General features: G+C 41.7%; 1 protein-coding gene across 1 annotated transcript in view; it reads right to left on the bottom strand.

Annotated features, from left to right (window-relative positions):
* SERINC5 (serine incorporator 5) overlaps nt 1-13,546 on the bottom strand; it is a 44,560-nt gene that overhangs the window by 2,713 nt on the left and 28,301 nt on the right. Inside the window, exons 7-11 of the mRNA XM_070935846.1 lie at nt 12,670-12,765; nt 11,968-12,094; nt 10,852-10,918; nt 3,788-3,827; nt 1,455-1,602 (exon numbers count right to left, since the gene is read on the bottom strand). Of these exons, the coding sequence (XP_070791947.1) occupies nt 1,455-1,602; nt 3,788-3,827; nt 10,852-10,918; nt 11,968-12,094; nt 12,670-12,765 (478 nt within the window). The remainder of the gene's footprint in view (nt 1-1,454; nt 1,603-3,787; nt 3,828-10,851; nt 10,919-11,967; nt 12,095-12,669; nt 12,766-13,546) is intronic.

The following is a 13,546-nucleotide window of genomic DNA, read 5'->3' on the forward strand; positions in this document are numbered from 1 at the left end:
GACCCGGTCTTATTTTCTTTTGACTAGGACTTGTTTTGGGGGGATGTCTTAATTCTCCCCTCCCTTACCCTTCAGGACAGCTCAGTGTCCCAGAGAAGCCGAAAATGGCACTTTGGCTCCAGTCTCTGCTACCGCAAAATGCATTGTTGGCGCTCACTGGGCATGTTCAAAGCCAGCGAGTAGATGTGGTTGGATCACAGCTGCAACTTCTTCCTGCTTTATCTTTGCCCTCAGTTGGGAGCGGGGTGATTCATGGCGAAATGGTGGGTGAATTCGCTTGTGAGGTATTCCTAAAGCCTCAGCAGGAAGGGTTGCTTGGGTAATAGACTGTAGGTCTTCGCGAGGTTCGTTGCACCAGTTGTGGCAGGACGTCATGAGGCTTGTGGGAGCAGCTGCACCTGCATGACGAATCTCGCGGCACTGCCACTGCTCGCACACACAACGCCACAACAAGTCCTGTGGTGTCCTGCTGCAAGCAACTGCGCCGGTGTAACAAGCCTAGCAAAGACCCATTTCTGCCGGAGTTTGGGGGAGAGAAACAAGACAGGGTCTCTGCTGCATCTGCTTTCCTTGCGTGCAGCTGAAAATTCACAAAAGGTGAAATGCCAAGCTCGGCCTGTACCAACAACTTGAGTATTAACCCCACTTTCTCAACCTACTACCCAAACGCCCCTCCCCTCCTGATGAGGCTTTAGAAATACCTTGTAAGCGAATTCACCCACTATTTCGCCACGAACCACCTCGCTCCTGACTGAGGGCAAAGCTATAGCAGGAAGAAGCGGCCACTCGTGTCCCCTGCTGTAAGTGGCTGCTGGGCAGCGGCGTGTCGGGGCATGGGAGACTTGGCTGCGGCGGTCCTAAGGTAAATGGGTGTGGGGCGCGTGGGGCAGCTCCACCCTACCACCCACACTCTAGTTTGATTTTTACACCTGGGCCTCACCCCACCTCGTACAACCAGATGGTAGATGGGGCTTAACTGGGGCTTGTTTTCAGGATAGGTTGTATTTTCGGGGAAACATGGTAGGTTTCTTGAGGGACAACTTCTTCCAAGAACATCTGCCTATTTACGTGATCCCAGAGCATGCATCTTTCACATTTTGTCATCTTATGGGACCTACAGTGATCTCCCTCCCTCTCCCCCCAACTTTTCTCACCTTTCAGAAACTGTCACGGCCTGAGTCTTCTCTCAGGCATTAAGGGGCCAGTGGAGTGGAAGTCCCCTTGTGGTTTTGTTATGTGCACAGTTGCTATTTTATATTTGGTGTTTTGTATATTAATCCAGTCAGGAGAGTAATTTCATTTCTACCCCATTAGGTTCCATGCAGTCCTCCCAAATTCTTCTCCAGGAGGCTAGACTGCCTTGGAGCCGTTATGAAGGAGCTTACTGGAGAAAGAGGACCAGAGGGGTCCCCACAACGTAACATCAAACTGTACATTTTTTTCAAGGGACTTACTGGAACCAATGGGTAACAGTCATCATCACGTAAAGAGACGCCAGGAAGAATACAAAGTGGAAATAAGCATAGCTGTATACTGTTCCTTTCTTTTCATCATAAATTACTCTCTGACCGCTTTTTTTCCCAATTTGCTCTTCAACTTCAGCTGGGTAGAACAAACATAAAGAGAAATATAATATACTTAGATCTAAATCAGTAACATATACTCAGAATGAAGTTAACAATGCAAAATGACCCAGTGTTGAGTTTGAAAGAGCTGTTTTAAGCCTGGAATGGCCCTGCGACAGCGGTTTTAACCTCAAAACACTTCTGAAAAAAATTGATACAGCCATTTTGCATTTGAACAGGGTCTTCTCAATTCTGAAACATTTTGCACCCCCATACTATACACACTTACCTGGGAAAAATCCCTGGGATTACTTTTCAGTTAACCCAGTTGGATTGCTTTGACTGAAACTCAACTAAAAAGATTGGGGCCAGGAATCCATTCTTAAAGTGGCATGCTAAAACTAACCATATTCAATTAGTCCCCTTTCATACTTATTTTTCTATAAGAGTATTTTTGCTTTAGTTTTTGCTTTAGTATAGTTGCTGGTCTTTGGTCAAGGAATACAGTCATCAAGAGCTTAAGACTCGTGACCTTGAGAATTGATAGTACGGTCAAGCATCCTGACTAGAAGAGAACCAAAGGAAGCTATCTGAAGTGGCTCTTCTTCTGTTTGATATGTGCTTTCATATTGATTTCTCCCTGGCCTTGATATTCTCCCCACTTGTGGAAGGACACAAGAATACAAACTTTACTACTGAACTGCAATCCTTCTCACTGTTGAGAATTTTCTTCTCAGTTTAATGGCAATTTATTATAATTAATTCCAGAAGAAAATATATTCCACTGACACATGGGATGAAAATGCTATTTTCCATCCACAGATATGTTCTTTTTAAAGTTGTGTCTGTAATCAACATGCTTGTGGTTATAACATATATTTCAAGTTTTATGCTTCTTGTGTGGTTATATGGTTTTTCTCCACACACAGAAGCAAATCTAAAAAAGAAAAATTGCAGTGCTTTAAGATGACAAAAATAACTTTTCAAAGAAATCTTTTTAATACTCATGTTTTAAGAGATTCTATATGCATTTGAAGATTCTGAAAATGCTGCCATATCTCCAAACAGGCTCTCTCCCACTCCAAATATGTGATAAACTAACATCCCATGTAGCCTTTAAAACTCAAGTCTTGCTGGTGAAGGCAAATAACTGGTAGCTGAAAACTCCAGACTAATCCAAAAAAATAAATCATAGTAATTCTGTTAATATTAGTAATTCAGAATTTATTAACTGCAGCCTTAAAAAGAATCTATTTCTGTGTCTGTGTATGTTTAAAACATGATGAAACATTTTTATAGCAATTGATAGCACTTTTTATAGAAGTTGATAGCACTTATCAACTTGTATAAACAATGTGCAATTGTGCATTTTATTGTTGTGAGCCACCCTGAGTCCATTGGCGATAGGGCGGCATATAAATCACATTAAACTAAACTAAACTAAACTTATAAAATCTACAAACCAATCAAATTCAAAGGTAATCAGAATTAGAAATGTAGCATGACAGTTCTCAAGTTTATTTATTTATATCCTGAGTGGATGCGGTGGTGCAGCAGCTTAATGACACTGAAACTGCTGGCCAGAAATGGCCTGCACTCCAGCAGTTCAAGCCCAGCTCCGCAAGATGGGGTGAGTTCCTGCCGCTTGTTCCCCGGTTCCTGCCCACCCAGCAGTTTGAAAATATGAAATATTGCGAGTACATAAATGGATATCACTTCAGCGGGAAAAACCTAGCTGTGTTCATGTGTGCGGAGAACGCAAGATGGTGCTGGACCTGGTCAGATGCGAGGCAATGGAACACGAGGAAGGGGAGCCCAGCAGAGCCAGCAATCCAAGCGCCTCTAGTCAGCTGGTGTAATCTAGTTTGCCCCCTGTGGTGCAACTAGGATAAGCACACAAGTGTTGAACAGAATGAACTAGCAATTTAAGCTGTCAGGACTGCATTGTGTCTAGCATTTGTAGATTGCTGTATGTCATACGCTAAATAAATTATTATTAATTATTATTAATAATAATTATTATTTTTACAAATAACTCAAGACAGCAAACATATCCAAGACACCTTCCTCTTGTGAGGTGGGTTGAGCTGAGAGAGAGTAAGTGGTCCAAAGTCACCCAGCTGGCTTTCATGGCTAAGGTGTGACTTGAACGCACAGTCTCCCGCTTTCTCTGTTTTAAAGAATACAAATCTGCACGAAAGAAAAAAAATGGCAATTCTTACCATCTCCATCAGGAGTACAGCAGAAACAGCAGCGAGCTATCTATAACAGAGACACAAAACCAAAAGGTTTTTTCCACTAATTCAGAAACAAGTAAGTCAATACTGATACTCCTCAAAATATTTCAATGAAACATTATTAGTAAAAGGACAACACTGGATTAAATTCACTGTACAGTGAATTTAAAACCAATCAAATTAAGTTGTAGTCTTTCTGAAGTACTTTCATTTTTGTTCAAAGGACCATGGTGCCATGATTTTTATATTGGCAACTTTTTCTTTCGTCAATAGCTTACATTAAAAAGAAAAAGCTTGAAATATATGCTTGCAAAGAATGGATTTTGCTCTTTTAGTTTTTTTCTTTGAAATCAGAGATTGTTTTTTTATAATAGCAACATATAGGTACTCCTTGCTTAATGATAGTAATTGAGACTGGAATTTCCATTGCTAAGCAATGTGGTCACAAAGCGAGACACCACATGATTGCCCCAGTCTCTGTTGCCAGGTTCCAGGAACTTGTGACTTCCTATTAGCTTTCAACCAAGTCAATGGTGAAGCCAGCAAGAAGTTGTAAGTCCCTGTCACAAGCTTTTCCTTCGGTGGCTAGCAAGGAGGCAGGCAGGCAGGGGAGTGCTATGGAGTGTGGCCGAGTGGCGGAGGGAGTGCTGTGATGCATGAGTGCAGCGTGAGTGCAGCATTCCTTCCCTGATTCAGGCTGTAGAACATGCGTGTGGCAAGGCTGAGAGGTGCACAGCTCTGTGGTGTGCGACTGCAGTGGAGCTGTGTGCATATGGTGCAAGTGTGGCAGGGCACAGTTTGAGTGTAGGTGGGCTGGGTGTGTAACAGTAACAGAGTTGGAAGGGATCTTAGAGGTCATCTAGTCCAACCCACTGCTCACGCAGGAGACCTGTACTAAGGATTCGAACCGCCAAACTGCCGACCTTTCTGATCAACAAGCTCAGTGTCTTAGCCCCTGAGCCATGTGTGTGCATGTCATGTGTGAGGGCAGCTAGTCATCTGCTCACCCTGTTGCCTAGGGACTCCTTGGGAGAGAAAGTGGCGGGAACAGGAGCAACTTACAATCTTTCCTGCCAGTTTCCCCACTGACTTTGTGGGAAGCCAGCAGGGAAGGTCGCAAATAATGATGTATCCATGGGATACTGCAACTGTTGTTAAGTGCAAGCCAGTTGCCAAGTGCCTGAATCATGATCATTTGACTGCAGGGACACTGTGACTGGCGCAGTCCTTGAAATTGTTAAGTCTCACTCGCTTACAACTTTGAATGGTTATTGAACAAGTGGTCGGTCAGCAAGGACTATCTGTATGTATGTATGTATGTATGTATGTATGTATGTATGTATGTATGTATTAGATTTCTATGCGGCCCTTCTCCCGTAGGACTCAGGGCGGCTCACAGAATAAAAAACATATAACAATAAATAAAACTAAAAACATCAGGGAATTTGCTGAAAAAGCCATGTCTTCAGTTCGGCGCGGAAAGCGCGGAGGTCGGGGGCCGTCTGAAGCCCGGTGGGTAATTCATTCCAGAGGGTTGGTGCGGCCACCGAGAACGCCCTCATCCTGGGGGCCACCAGCCGACGTTGTCTGGCCGATGGCACCCGGAGGAGGGCAGTCCTATGTGACCGCACTGGGCGGTGGGAGGCCGGTAAGAGGTGGTCCTGCAAGTACCCCGGGCCCATGCCATGTAGGGCTTTATAGGTCAAGACCAGCACCTTGAAGCGGATCCGAAGAGCCACTGGTAACCAGTGCAGCTCGCGCAAAAGAGGTGTTACACAGGAGTAACGGGAGGCTCCCGTAACAACCCGCGCGGCTGCATTCTGGACCAGTTGAAGCCTCCGGGTGTACCCCAAGGGCAGCCCCATGTAGAGGGCATTGCAGTAATCCAGCCGAGTTAGCTATGCAATTTTGTAATATACATACAGTGGGGCAAAAAAGTATTTAGTCAGCCACCAATTGTGCAAGTTCTCCCACTTAAAAAGATGAGAGAGGCCTGTAATTGTCATCATAGGTAGACCTCAACTATGAGAGACAAAATGAGAAAACAAATCCTGACAATCACATTGTCTGATTTGGAAAGAATTTATTTGCAAATTATGGTGGAAAATAAGTATTTGGTCACCTACAAACAAGCAAGATTTCTGGCTCTCACAGACCTGTAACTTCTTCTTTAAGAGGCTCCTCTGTCCTCTACTCATTACCTGTATTAATGGCACCTGTTTGAACTTATCAATATAAAAGACACCTGTCCACAACCTCAAACAGCCACACTCCAAACTCCACTATGGTGAAGACCAAAGAGCTGTCGAAGGACACCAGAAACAAAATTGTAGACCTGCACCAGTCTGAGAAGACTGAATCTGCAATAGGCAAGCAGTTTGGTGTGAAGAAATCAACTGTGGGAGCAATAATTAGAAAATGGAAGACATACAAGACCACTGATAATCTCCCTCGATCTGGGGCTCCACGTAAGATCTCACCCCGTGGGGTCAAAATGATCACAAGAACGGTGAGCAAAAATCCCAGAACCACACGGGGGGACCTAGTGAATGACCTGCAGAGAGCTGGGACCAACGTAACAAAGGCTACCGTCAGTAACACACTACGCCGCCAGGGACTCAGATCCTGCAGTGCCAGACGTGTCCCCCTGCTTAAGCCAGTACATGTCAGCCACCAATTGTGCAAGTCTGAAGTTGCTAGAGAGCATTTGGATGATCCAGAAGAGGATTGGGAGAATGTCATATGGTCAGATGAAACCAAAGTAGAACTGTTTGGTAGAAACACAACTCGTCGTGTTTGGAGGAGAGAGAATGCTGAGTTGCATCCAAAGAACACCATACCTACTGTGAAGCATGGGGGTGGCAACATCATGCTTTGGGGCTGTTTCTCTGCAAAGGGACCAGGACGACTGATCCGTGTACAGGAAAGAATGAATGGGGCCATGTATCGTGACATTTTGAGTGCAAACCTCCTTCCATCAGCAAGGGCATTGAAGATGAAACGTGACTGGGTCTTTCAGCATGACAATGATCCCAAACACACCTCCTGGGCAACGAAGGAGTGGCTTTGTAAGAAGCATTTCATGGTCCTGGGGTGGCCTAGCCAGTCTCCAGATCTCAACCCCATAGAAAACCTTTGAAGAGAGTTGAAAGTCCGTGTTGCCCAGCGACAGCCCCAAAACATCACTGCTCTAGAGGAGATCTGCATGGAGGAATGGGCCAACATACCAGCAACAGTGTGTGCCAACCTTGTGAAGACTTACAGAAAATGTTTGACCTCTGTCATTGCCAACAATGGATATATAACGAAGTATTGAGATGAACTTTTGATATTGACCAAATACTTATTTTCCACCATAATTTGCAAATAAATTCTTTCCAAATCAGACAATGTGATTGTCTGGATTTGTTTTCTCATTTTGTCTCTCATAGTTGAGGTCTACCTATGATGTCAATTACAGGCTTCTCTCATCTTTTTAAGTGGGAGAACTTGCACAATTGGTGGCTGACTAAATACTTTTTTGCCACACTGTATTATAAAGAAAAGTTTAAAGATTTTAAAGAAAAGTTTATTTTTTAAAAAAAAAATCTGTATAAAATATTTATTAAAGCAAAGGAATATGCCTCAGTTTTGACAAATGATTATTACAGCACGCAAATACATCCTGTAAATGCACGTGTTTAATTTTGGCAGTCCCTAATTATGTTCTTCCAAATAAATATGAAAACCAAAATAGCAGTGTAAAAAGTTATGTTTAGCAGATATTCTGGTCTCGGAAATCCTTGCGAGATGCAGTTAGCAATGTTGCCATGCATATAAAGAGTCCTTCACAATGTGACTAACAGTCAAGTTCAGATGCAAGAAAGCCTCTCTATTTAAAAGAAGCAGCTGGAGAATTATGTTTACATTTCTAATCAGGAGACAAAAGAGCTTCTGTCACAGGGAAGAATGAGACCTACAATTAGTTGCCTGCTGCTAGTCTTCTCTTTATGTTTCCCTACAATAGTTCTTGTAGTGCTCTTTAAGAGCAAATGATCTAAAAATAATGCTATTATGGTACACTTCAGTACTACATTTCTGAGCTCTCCCGTGCAGCTCGTACTGTCCCAGACAGCATCCATCTGTGCTGGCTCTTGCTTAGCACAAGAACACTGCTTTCTGGTAGCACTGTCTGAAGTGGCAAATGTGTGATACCACATGTCGCAACTTGGACATTGCTGCTGGTCCAAATGAGATGGAAAGGATAACAATGACAGCAACATTATGGAAAGCATTAAAATAGGTTAATACCCAATATCCCAGACAAGACATTGAGGGAGGGGTGAAATGCTCCCGGTTTGGACCGGATCACCTGATCCGGTAGCGATGGCGGTAGGTGGTTCGGAGAACCGGTAGCAAAAATCCCTGTGCCCCCCTCATGCCCAGCTGAGCCGCGTGATCATCAGAGGCTGTTTTTTTTACTTTTAAAAGCATTTTTTCTACAACCTCTTTGGCCGAAAAAATGCTTTTAAAAGAAAAAAAAAGCCTCTGATGATTGCGCGGCTCAGCTGGGATCGTCAGAGGCTTCTAAAAGCATTTTTTTCCTGCAACCTCTTAAGGTTGTAGAAAAATACTTTTTAAAGTAAAAAAAAAAAAGTTGGCCACACCCACCCAGTCACATTACCCTCCCCCCCACCAAGCCACGCCCACAGAACCGGTAGTAACAAATTTTAGATTTCACTCCTGCATTGAGGCCTTTTTTGAAGTATCTCTTCAAATGCTAACACTTCAGTAGCACCTGCAAAAAGTAGCAACTGGTGGGATACTAACATAAACACAGGTTTTAGATCTTCTGTTAACTCAAACAAGTTGGCAGCAACAGATACTAAAAACCGAATTGTGTTTGCATTTGATTGTGTTTATACAAGCCAGACCAAGATACAGATAGTTGGTATGATAGTTGACTTGCCCAGAAAATATGAAGCAGCACAGGTTATGATATCAAGACTCTGAATATTGTGGCTTAACCTCCTTGAAATTATAATGCTGCATTTATTTCTTCTTTCTCTATATGTAACTTCACATAACATAGAACGGACTACAAACCACTAATACAATCAGTATCTGCACATACACCCTAGTGTAAAATGTATTTTCCATCTCTCTGTATTCTATTGTTTTTTTCTTCTACGCAAACAGCCTTCATCTACGATATTTAGAATCCTCCTCAGCAAAAACTCTAGTTTTCGTAATATGTGAAACTATGTTAAATTTCTAGGTGAGCTTCAATAGACAGTAAGTAGCAAATGAACAAAATATTTAAAAAATATGATGATAAAACTTGAAAATATGCAACTCTGTGGGATCATTTGTTACATTGTTATAATCTCTGAATCCAAATATTTCCCCTGAAGGAACACAACATTATAACCTTATCTTATAGTTATTTGCTACTGTACATCAAAGTAGGGCTCACTTTTAGAATAACTAACCATGAAATGTAGCCAAACTACATGTTTGCATTTGTAGACTTGCTCTAATATGGAAGCTTCACTATGCAGATTTCTGTTTCAGGGGAGAGGAAGAGGGCATCATGCCAATAAGGCAACAAGACTTAAGAAAAAGAGACCATCTTTTCAGAAAAGTACGGTAACTTTTGGAGTGTAAGATTCTTTTTGGAGTATAAGATGCACTTCCCCCCCAAAAGTGGGTGAAAATTGTGGTGCGTCTTATATACCAAATGTTGCTGAAGACTCGTCCACCCACCGGCCCCCACCCTTCGGCCATTTTCAGCCTTTGTGTGTCACGTTTTCGGCCTCCGCACCAGTGGTGGGGTTGCTGCTGGTTCACACTGGTTCTATAGAACCGGTAGTAAAACCAGCGGAAGGCTCTGCCCACCGACCCCGAAGTAATCAGAACGCTTCTGCGCATGCGCAGAAGAGAGCGTGCTCGTGTGAGCAAAGCAAACCTGCGCGCGTGGCCCCATTGTGAACTGGTAGTAAAGGTAAGTAGAACCCACCCTGCTCCGCACGCCCCGTTTTAGGTTGCTGGGATCACCACAACACATTGCCGCTGATCGCCGCCTCTGCGCATTACATTTTTTGCCTCCATGCATAGCGTTTTCTGCCTCCCCACGCCCTGTTTTTTTACATTTTTTTTTACATTTTATTAAATTTGTTTTAGCCTCCGTACGTTGTATTTTCAGCCAGTTCCAGGAGGCAGCAGTGGCAATCTCCGCCACCTGGAACCAGCTGAAAATGCGACGCACGGTGGCCAAAAATGGCATGCAGAGGCAGAAAACACAATGCGCTGAGGCAACGATCAGCAGCAATGTGCTGTGGTGATTCCCGCAGCCTGGAACGGGTCTAAAACAGAGCATGCGGAGGCCAAAAATGCGATGTGCAGAGGCAGCGATGGGCTCTGGTGATCCCTGCAGCCTGGAACAGCTGATTGGCGGTATTCCGGGAGGCCGATCCAACCGCCAATCAGCTGTTTGTGCTAAATCAGGCTGTGATAACGTGCTGAAACTTACCAGGCTGCTTGCTGTAAGGACACTAGCCAGATGAATACTGATGAATGCTGGTAAGCAGAGGTAGAATTTTTTTTTCTTGTTTTCCTCCCCCAAAACTAATGTGTGTTTTATATTCCGGAGCATCTTATACTCCAAAAAATATGGTAATCTCTCAGCCTACCTTGTTTGGTGAAGCTTCTATATTAAAGTGGCAATTCAATAGCCTTCAATTTTGGAATGAAATAAGAATCTGTTCTGATTTGACTTGGTCACGTTTAAAAGCTAATCAGAAAATAGAGAAAAGGTTAAAGGGAAAGGGAGGAATGACTATTGTAGGTGTGGATGTCTCATCAAGAAGCTATCTGTTTTTAGGTAAAAGCAGGGGTGTCCAATCTTGGTAACTTTTAAGACTTGTGGACTTCAACTTTCAGAATTCCCCAATCAGCCATACTTTCTTCTGGCTGGGGAATTCTGGGAGCTGAAGTCCACAAGTCTTAAACTTGCCAAGGTTGGACACCCCTGGGCTACAGCAATGGGTTGTATGACAATAAAGACTCACTTCAGTTTCAGGTGTTACATATATCCCTCTGAGTGCTTCAGAGCTTGCTCGTGTTGTTGAGGTCAAACTGGAGAAAAAAGCAAAAAGGAATGATGGGTCTGTAGTAATACTATATATTGATGTACAAGGGATATTTTCTTTTCATAACAATATATAAAAGTTTCAACAAGATGCCAATTCCTATGGGATTAAATTTAACATAGAAGCCTTGAAGTTGAAACAGCCTTGATTTATGTAAGCTGCCTCTTTCGGGGAAAGCAATAGAAACCTGATAAAAATGGTCTATTCTAGCATTTTTTCCCCTTCTGTTCAATCGTATCTGGTTCTTGGGAGACTGCATAAGGCATGCATTTATGCTGCTGTGTCCTGGGCTCATGTGTGATTACCATTTGTGACCATTCTAGTGGATTTTCAACAGGCAAAGTCAATGGGAAAAGCTGGATTCGCTTAAGAACCACACAATTCACTTAACAACTAGAGATATTTGCTTAACAACCATGGCAAGAAAGGCAGTGGCAATGGGCACCATTCACTTAACAACTGCCTTGCTTAGCAATGAAAATTAAGTTGGAGATGTACTTTGTATACTAAATGTATTCCTTGACCTATGACCATTTAATGATGGTTCGAACTTACAAAAGCCTAAGAAAAAGTTACAACCCATCCTTGAAATTATAACAGTTGTATTACCCTGTGGTCACATGATCACAATTTGGGCTCTTGGCAATCAGCTGATATTTACAAAAGTTGCTGCAAATTTCCCAAGCAGCTTCCAACAAGAAAAGACAATTGGAGAAACTGGCTTTGCTTAATAACTGTGTGATTCATTTAACAGCCTCAATAAAAATGGTCATAAAATCAGATCTGGTCATATGAAGATTTTTAAAGACTGCATTGCTTAGCGACTTTTGATTCCAATTGTGGTCCCAAGTCAATGACTACCTGTAGTTTTTCAATTAAGTGTTTTTCAATTCCTTAAATAAAAGTTAAAATAAAATATATATTTTAATTTGATAGATAACAAGCTATTGCAGAAAGCTGTCAAATAGTTGCTCCCCTCTGAGAAGTAAACAGATACCTGTCTATTTGCATAAAATTGTATTACAGATGACTTACCAGGAATATAAAATGCAACAGAATAAAATTGTAGTTCCCAGCCCAGTCACCAAATTTTCATCTGTTTGCAGCCCTTGGCCAAAGTCAGGCACACAGATTGTTTTATTATTTTGATTCTCATCTAGGACTTGAAAGAGAGCCTACAATTAGCACAATTAATTTTATATTTCATGTATCCAATTATCTACATATGCTTTAGCTTGGACAATGGCTTGTTCCTGTCTTTCAAATTCCCTCAAATTTCCTGCATCTCTTAATTTGTGGAAAATCTTCTAAGTCTGTGCAGCCGATTTCTGAACTGTATGAGGGCTGCTGGAGGAAGCAGAATTGATTCCCTCTTTTGATTCTAAAAATAAAAATTATTCCATTTAAAAACAAACAAATTACTTTTAAATATGGAAAATATTGAAACTAATTGTGATTTAAACATCTTAAGAGGTAACTTACAAGATAAAGTTGCTGCAATTCCTTTCTCTTTAACTAGATGTATTAATTGATATAAAGTAGTACATCTTACACAATACATTTTTGGTGGCGTTGTTGGGAGTTTCCAGTCTGGTGATTTCAAAGTGCGCTGGATTTTCAGAATTGCCAATTAGCACAGGCAACGTAATTTGGAAAGTACAACGTTGAGAGAAGGGTAATTTTACATAGATGATCGGTGCACATGTATATGTTGATTTTTAATTCAAGATAACTTACTGATTTCTGGAGGTTTGCTTGAAAGAGATGAGAAAGTGAGATACATGACATAGCAGCTGATAATGCCTGACTGCAACAAACCAGAATGAGGCTGACCTGAAATTTTAAAACAGGGATACATCTGTAGACTTTTCTTTGGTAAAAAAGTTCACGCTGTAAATAATGTTTTGTTGAGCTCATGGACCTTTAATCTTAAATTCAGGGCTCCCCTGCGTGGACAGAAGGAGTGCTTTAGCTGAATAGAAACAGGAACCATAGATCCAACCCTAGTCACAGAACAAAATGTATGAGGATTAGATCTCTGTGAAAGTTATGACAAACCCTTCAAATTACTTCTCCCTGCTATTCTGCCAGTCCATCAAAAGAGGGACAAATAATTCAGTTCCTGAATTATGTTTTCTGTCAGCCAAAGTGCATTAAAAGTTCAAGAGAATAAAGTGAATCTTGACAAAATACAAACAGCTGAGAAAACTCAAGTTAAACCTGAACTCTAAATCTCAGTTTAACACACAAACATGTACTTTAATTTCCCCAGAATAACCACACTGAGAAGAAGGGGTGTTGGGGAAAACAAACATATACCAAACACTAATAGTTTAAATAGAGATTTAGTCATGTTTAGAAATCAATGAACACAAACAATTGTGACTAACAGAAATCTCTTTGATTTCAAAAGGACGGGTTCTAGATCCCTCAGAATCTCTTCAGATATTAACAAAAGATTGAAATTTTTAATGTTATTATTATTATTGTTTAGACTTCTATACCGCTTCATAGTGCTTTACAGCCCTCTCTAAGTGGTTTACAAAGTTAGCATATAGCATATTGCATATTAGCATATTGCATTAGCATTAGCATATTGCCCCCAACAATCTGG

This window comes from Pituophis catenifer, unplaced genomic scaffold (assembly GCF_029215685.1).
Source record: "Pituophis catenifer annectens isolate HBS135680 unplaced genomic scaffold, rPitCat1.0.hap2 SCAF_2, whole genome shotgun sequence".
In the NCBI taxonomy this organism is placed as follows: Eukaryota; Metazoa; Chordata; class Lepidosauria; order Squamata; family Colubridae; genus Pituophis; species Pituophis catenifer.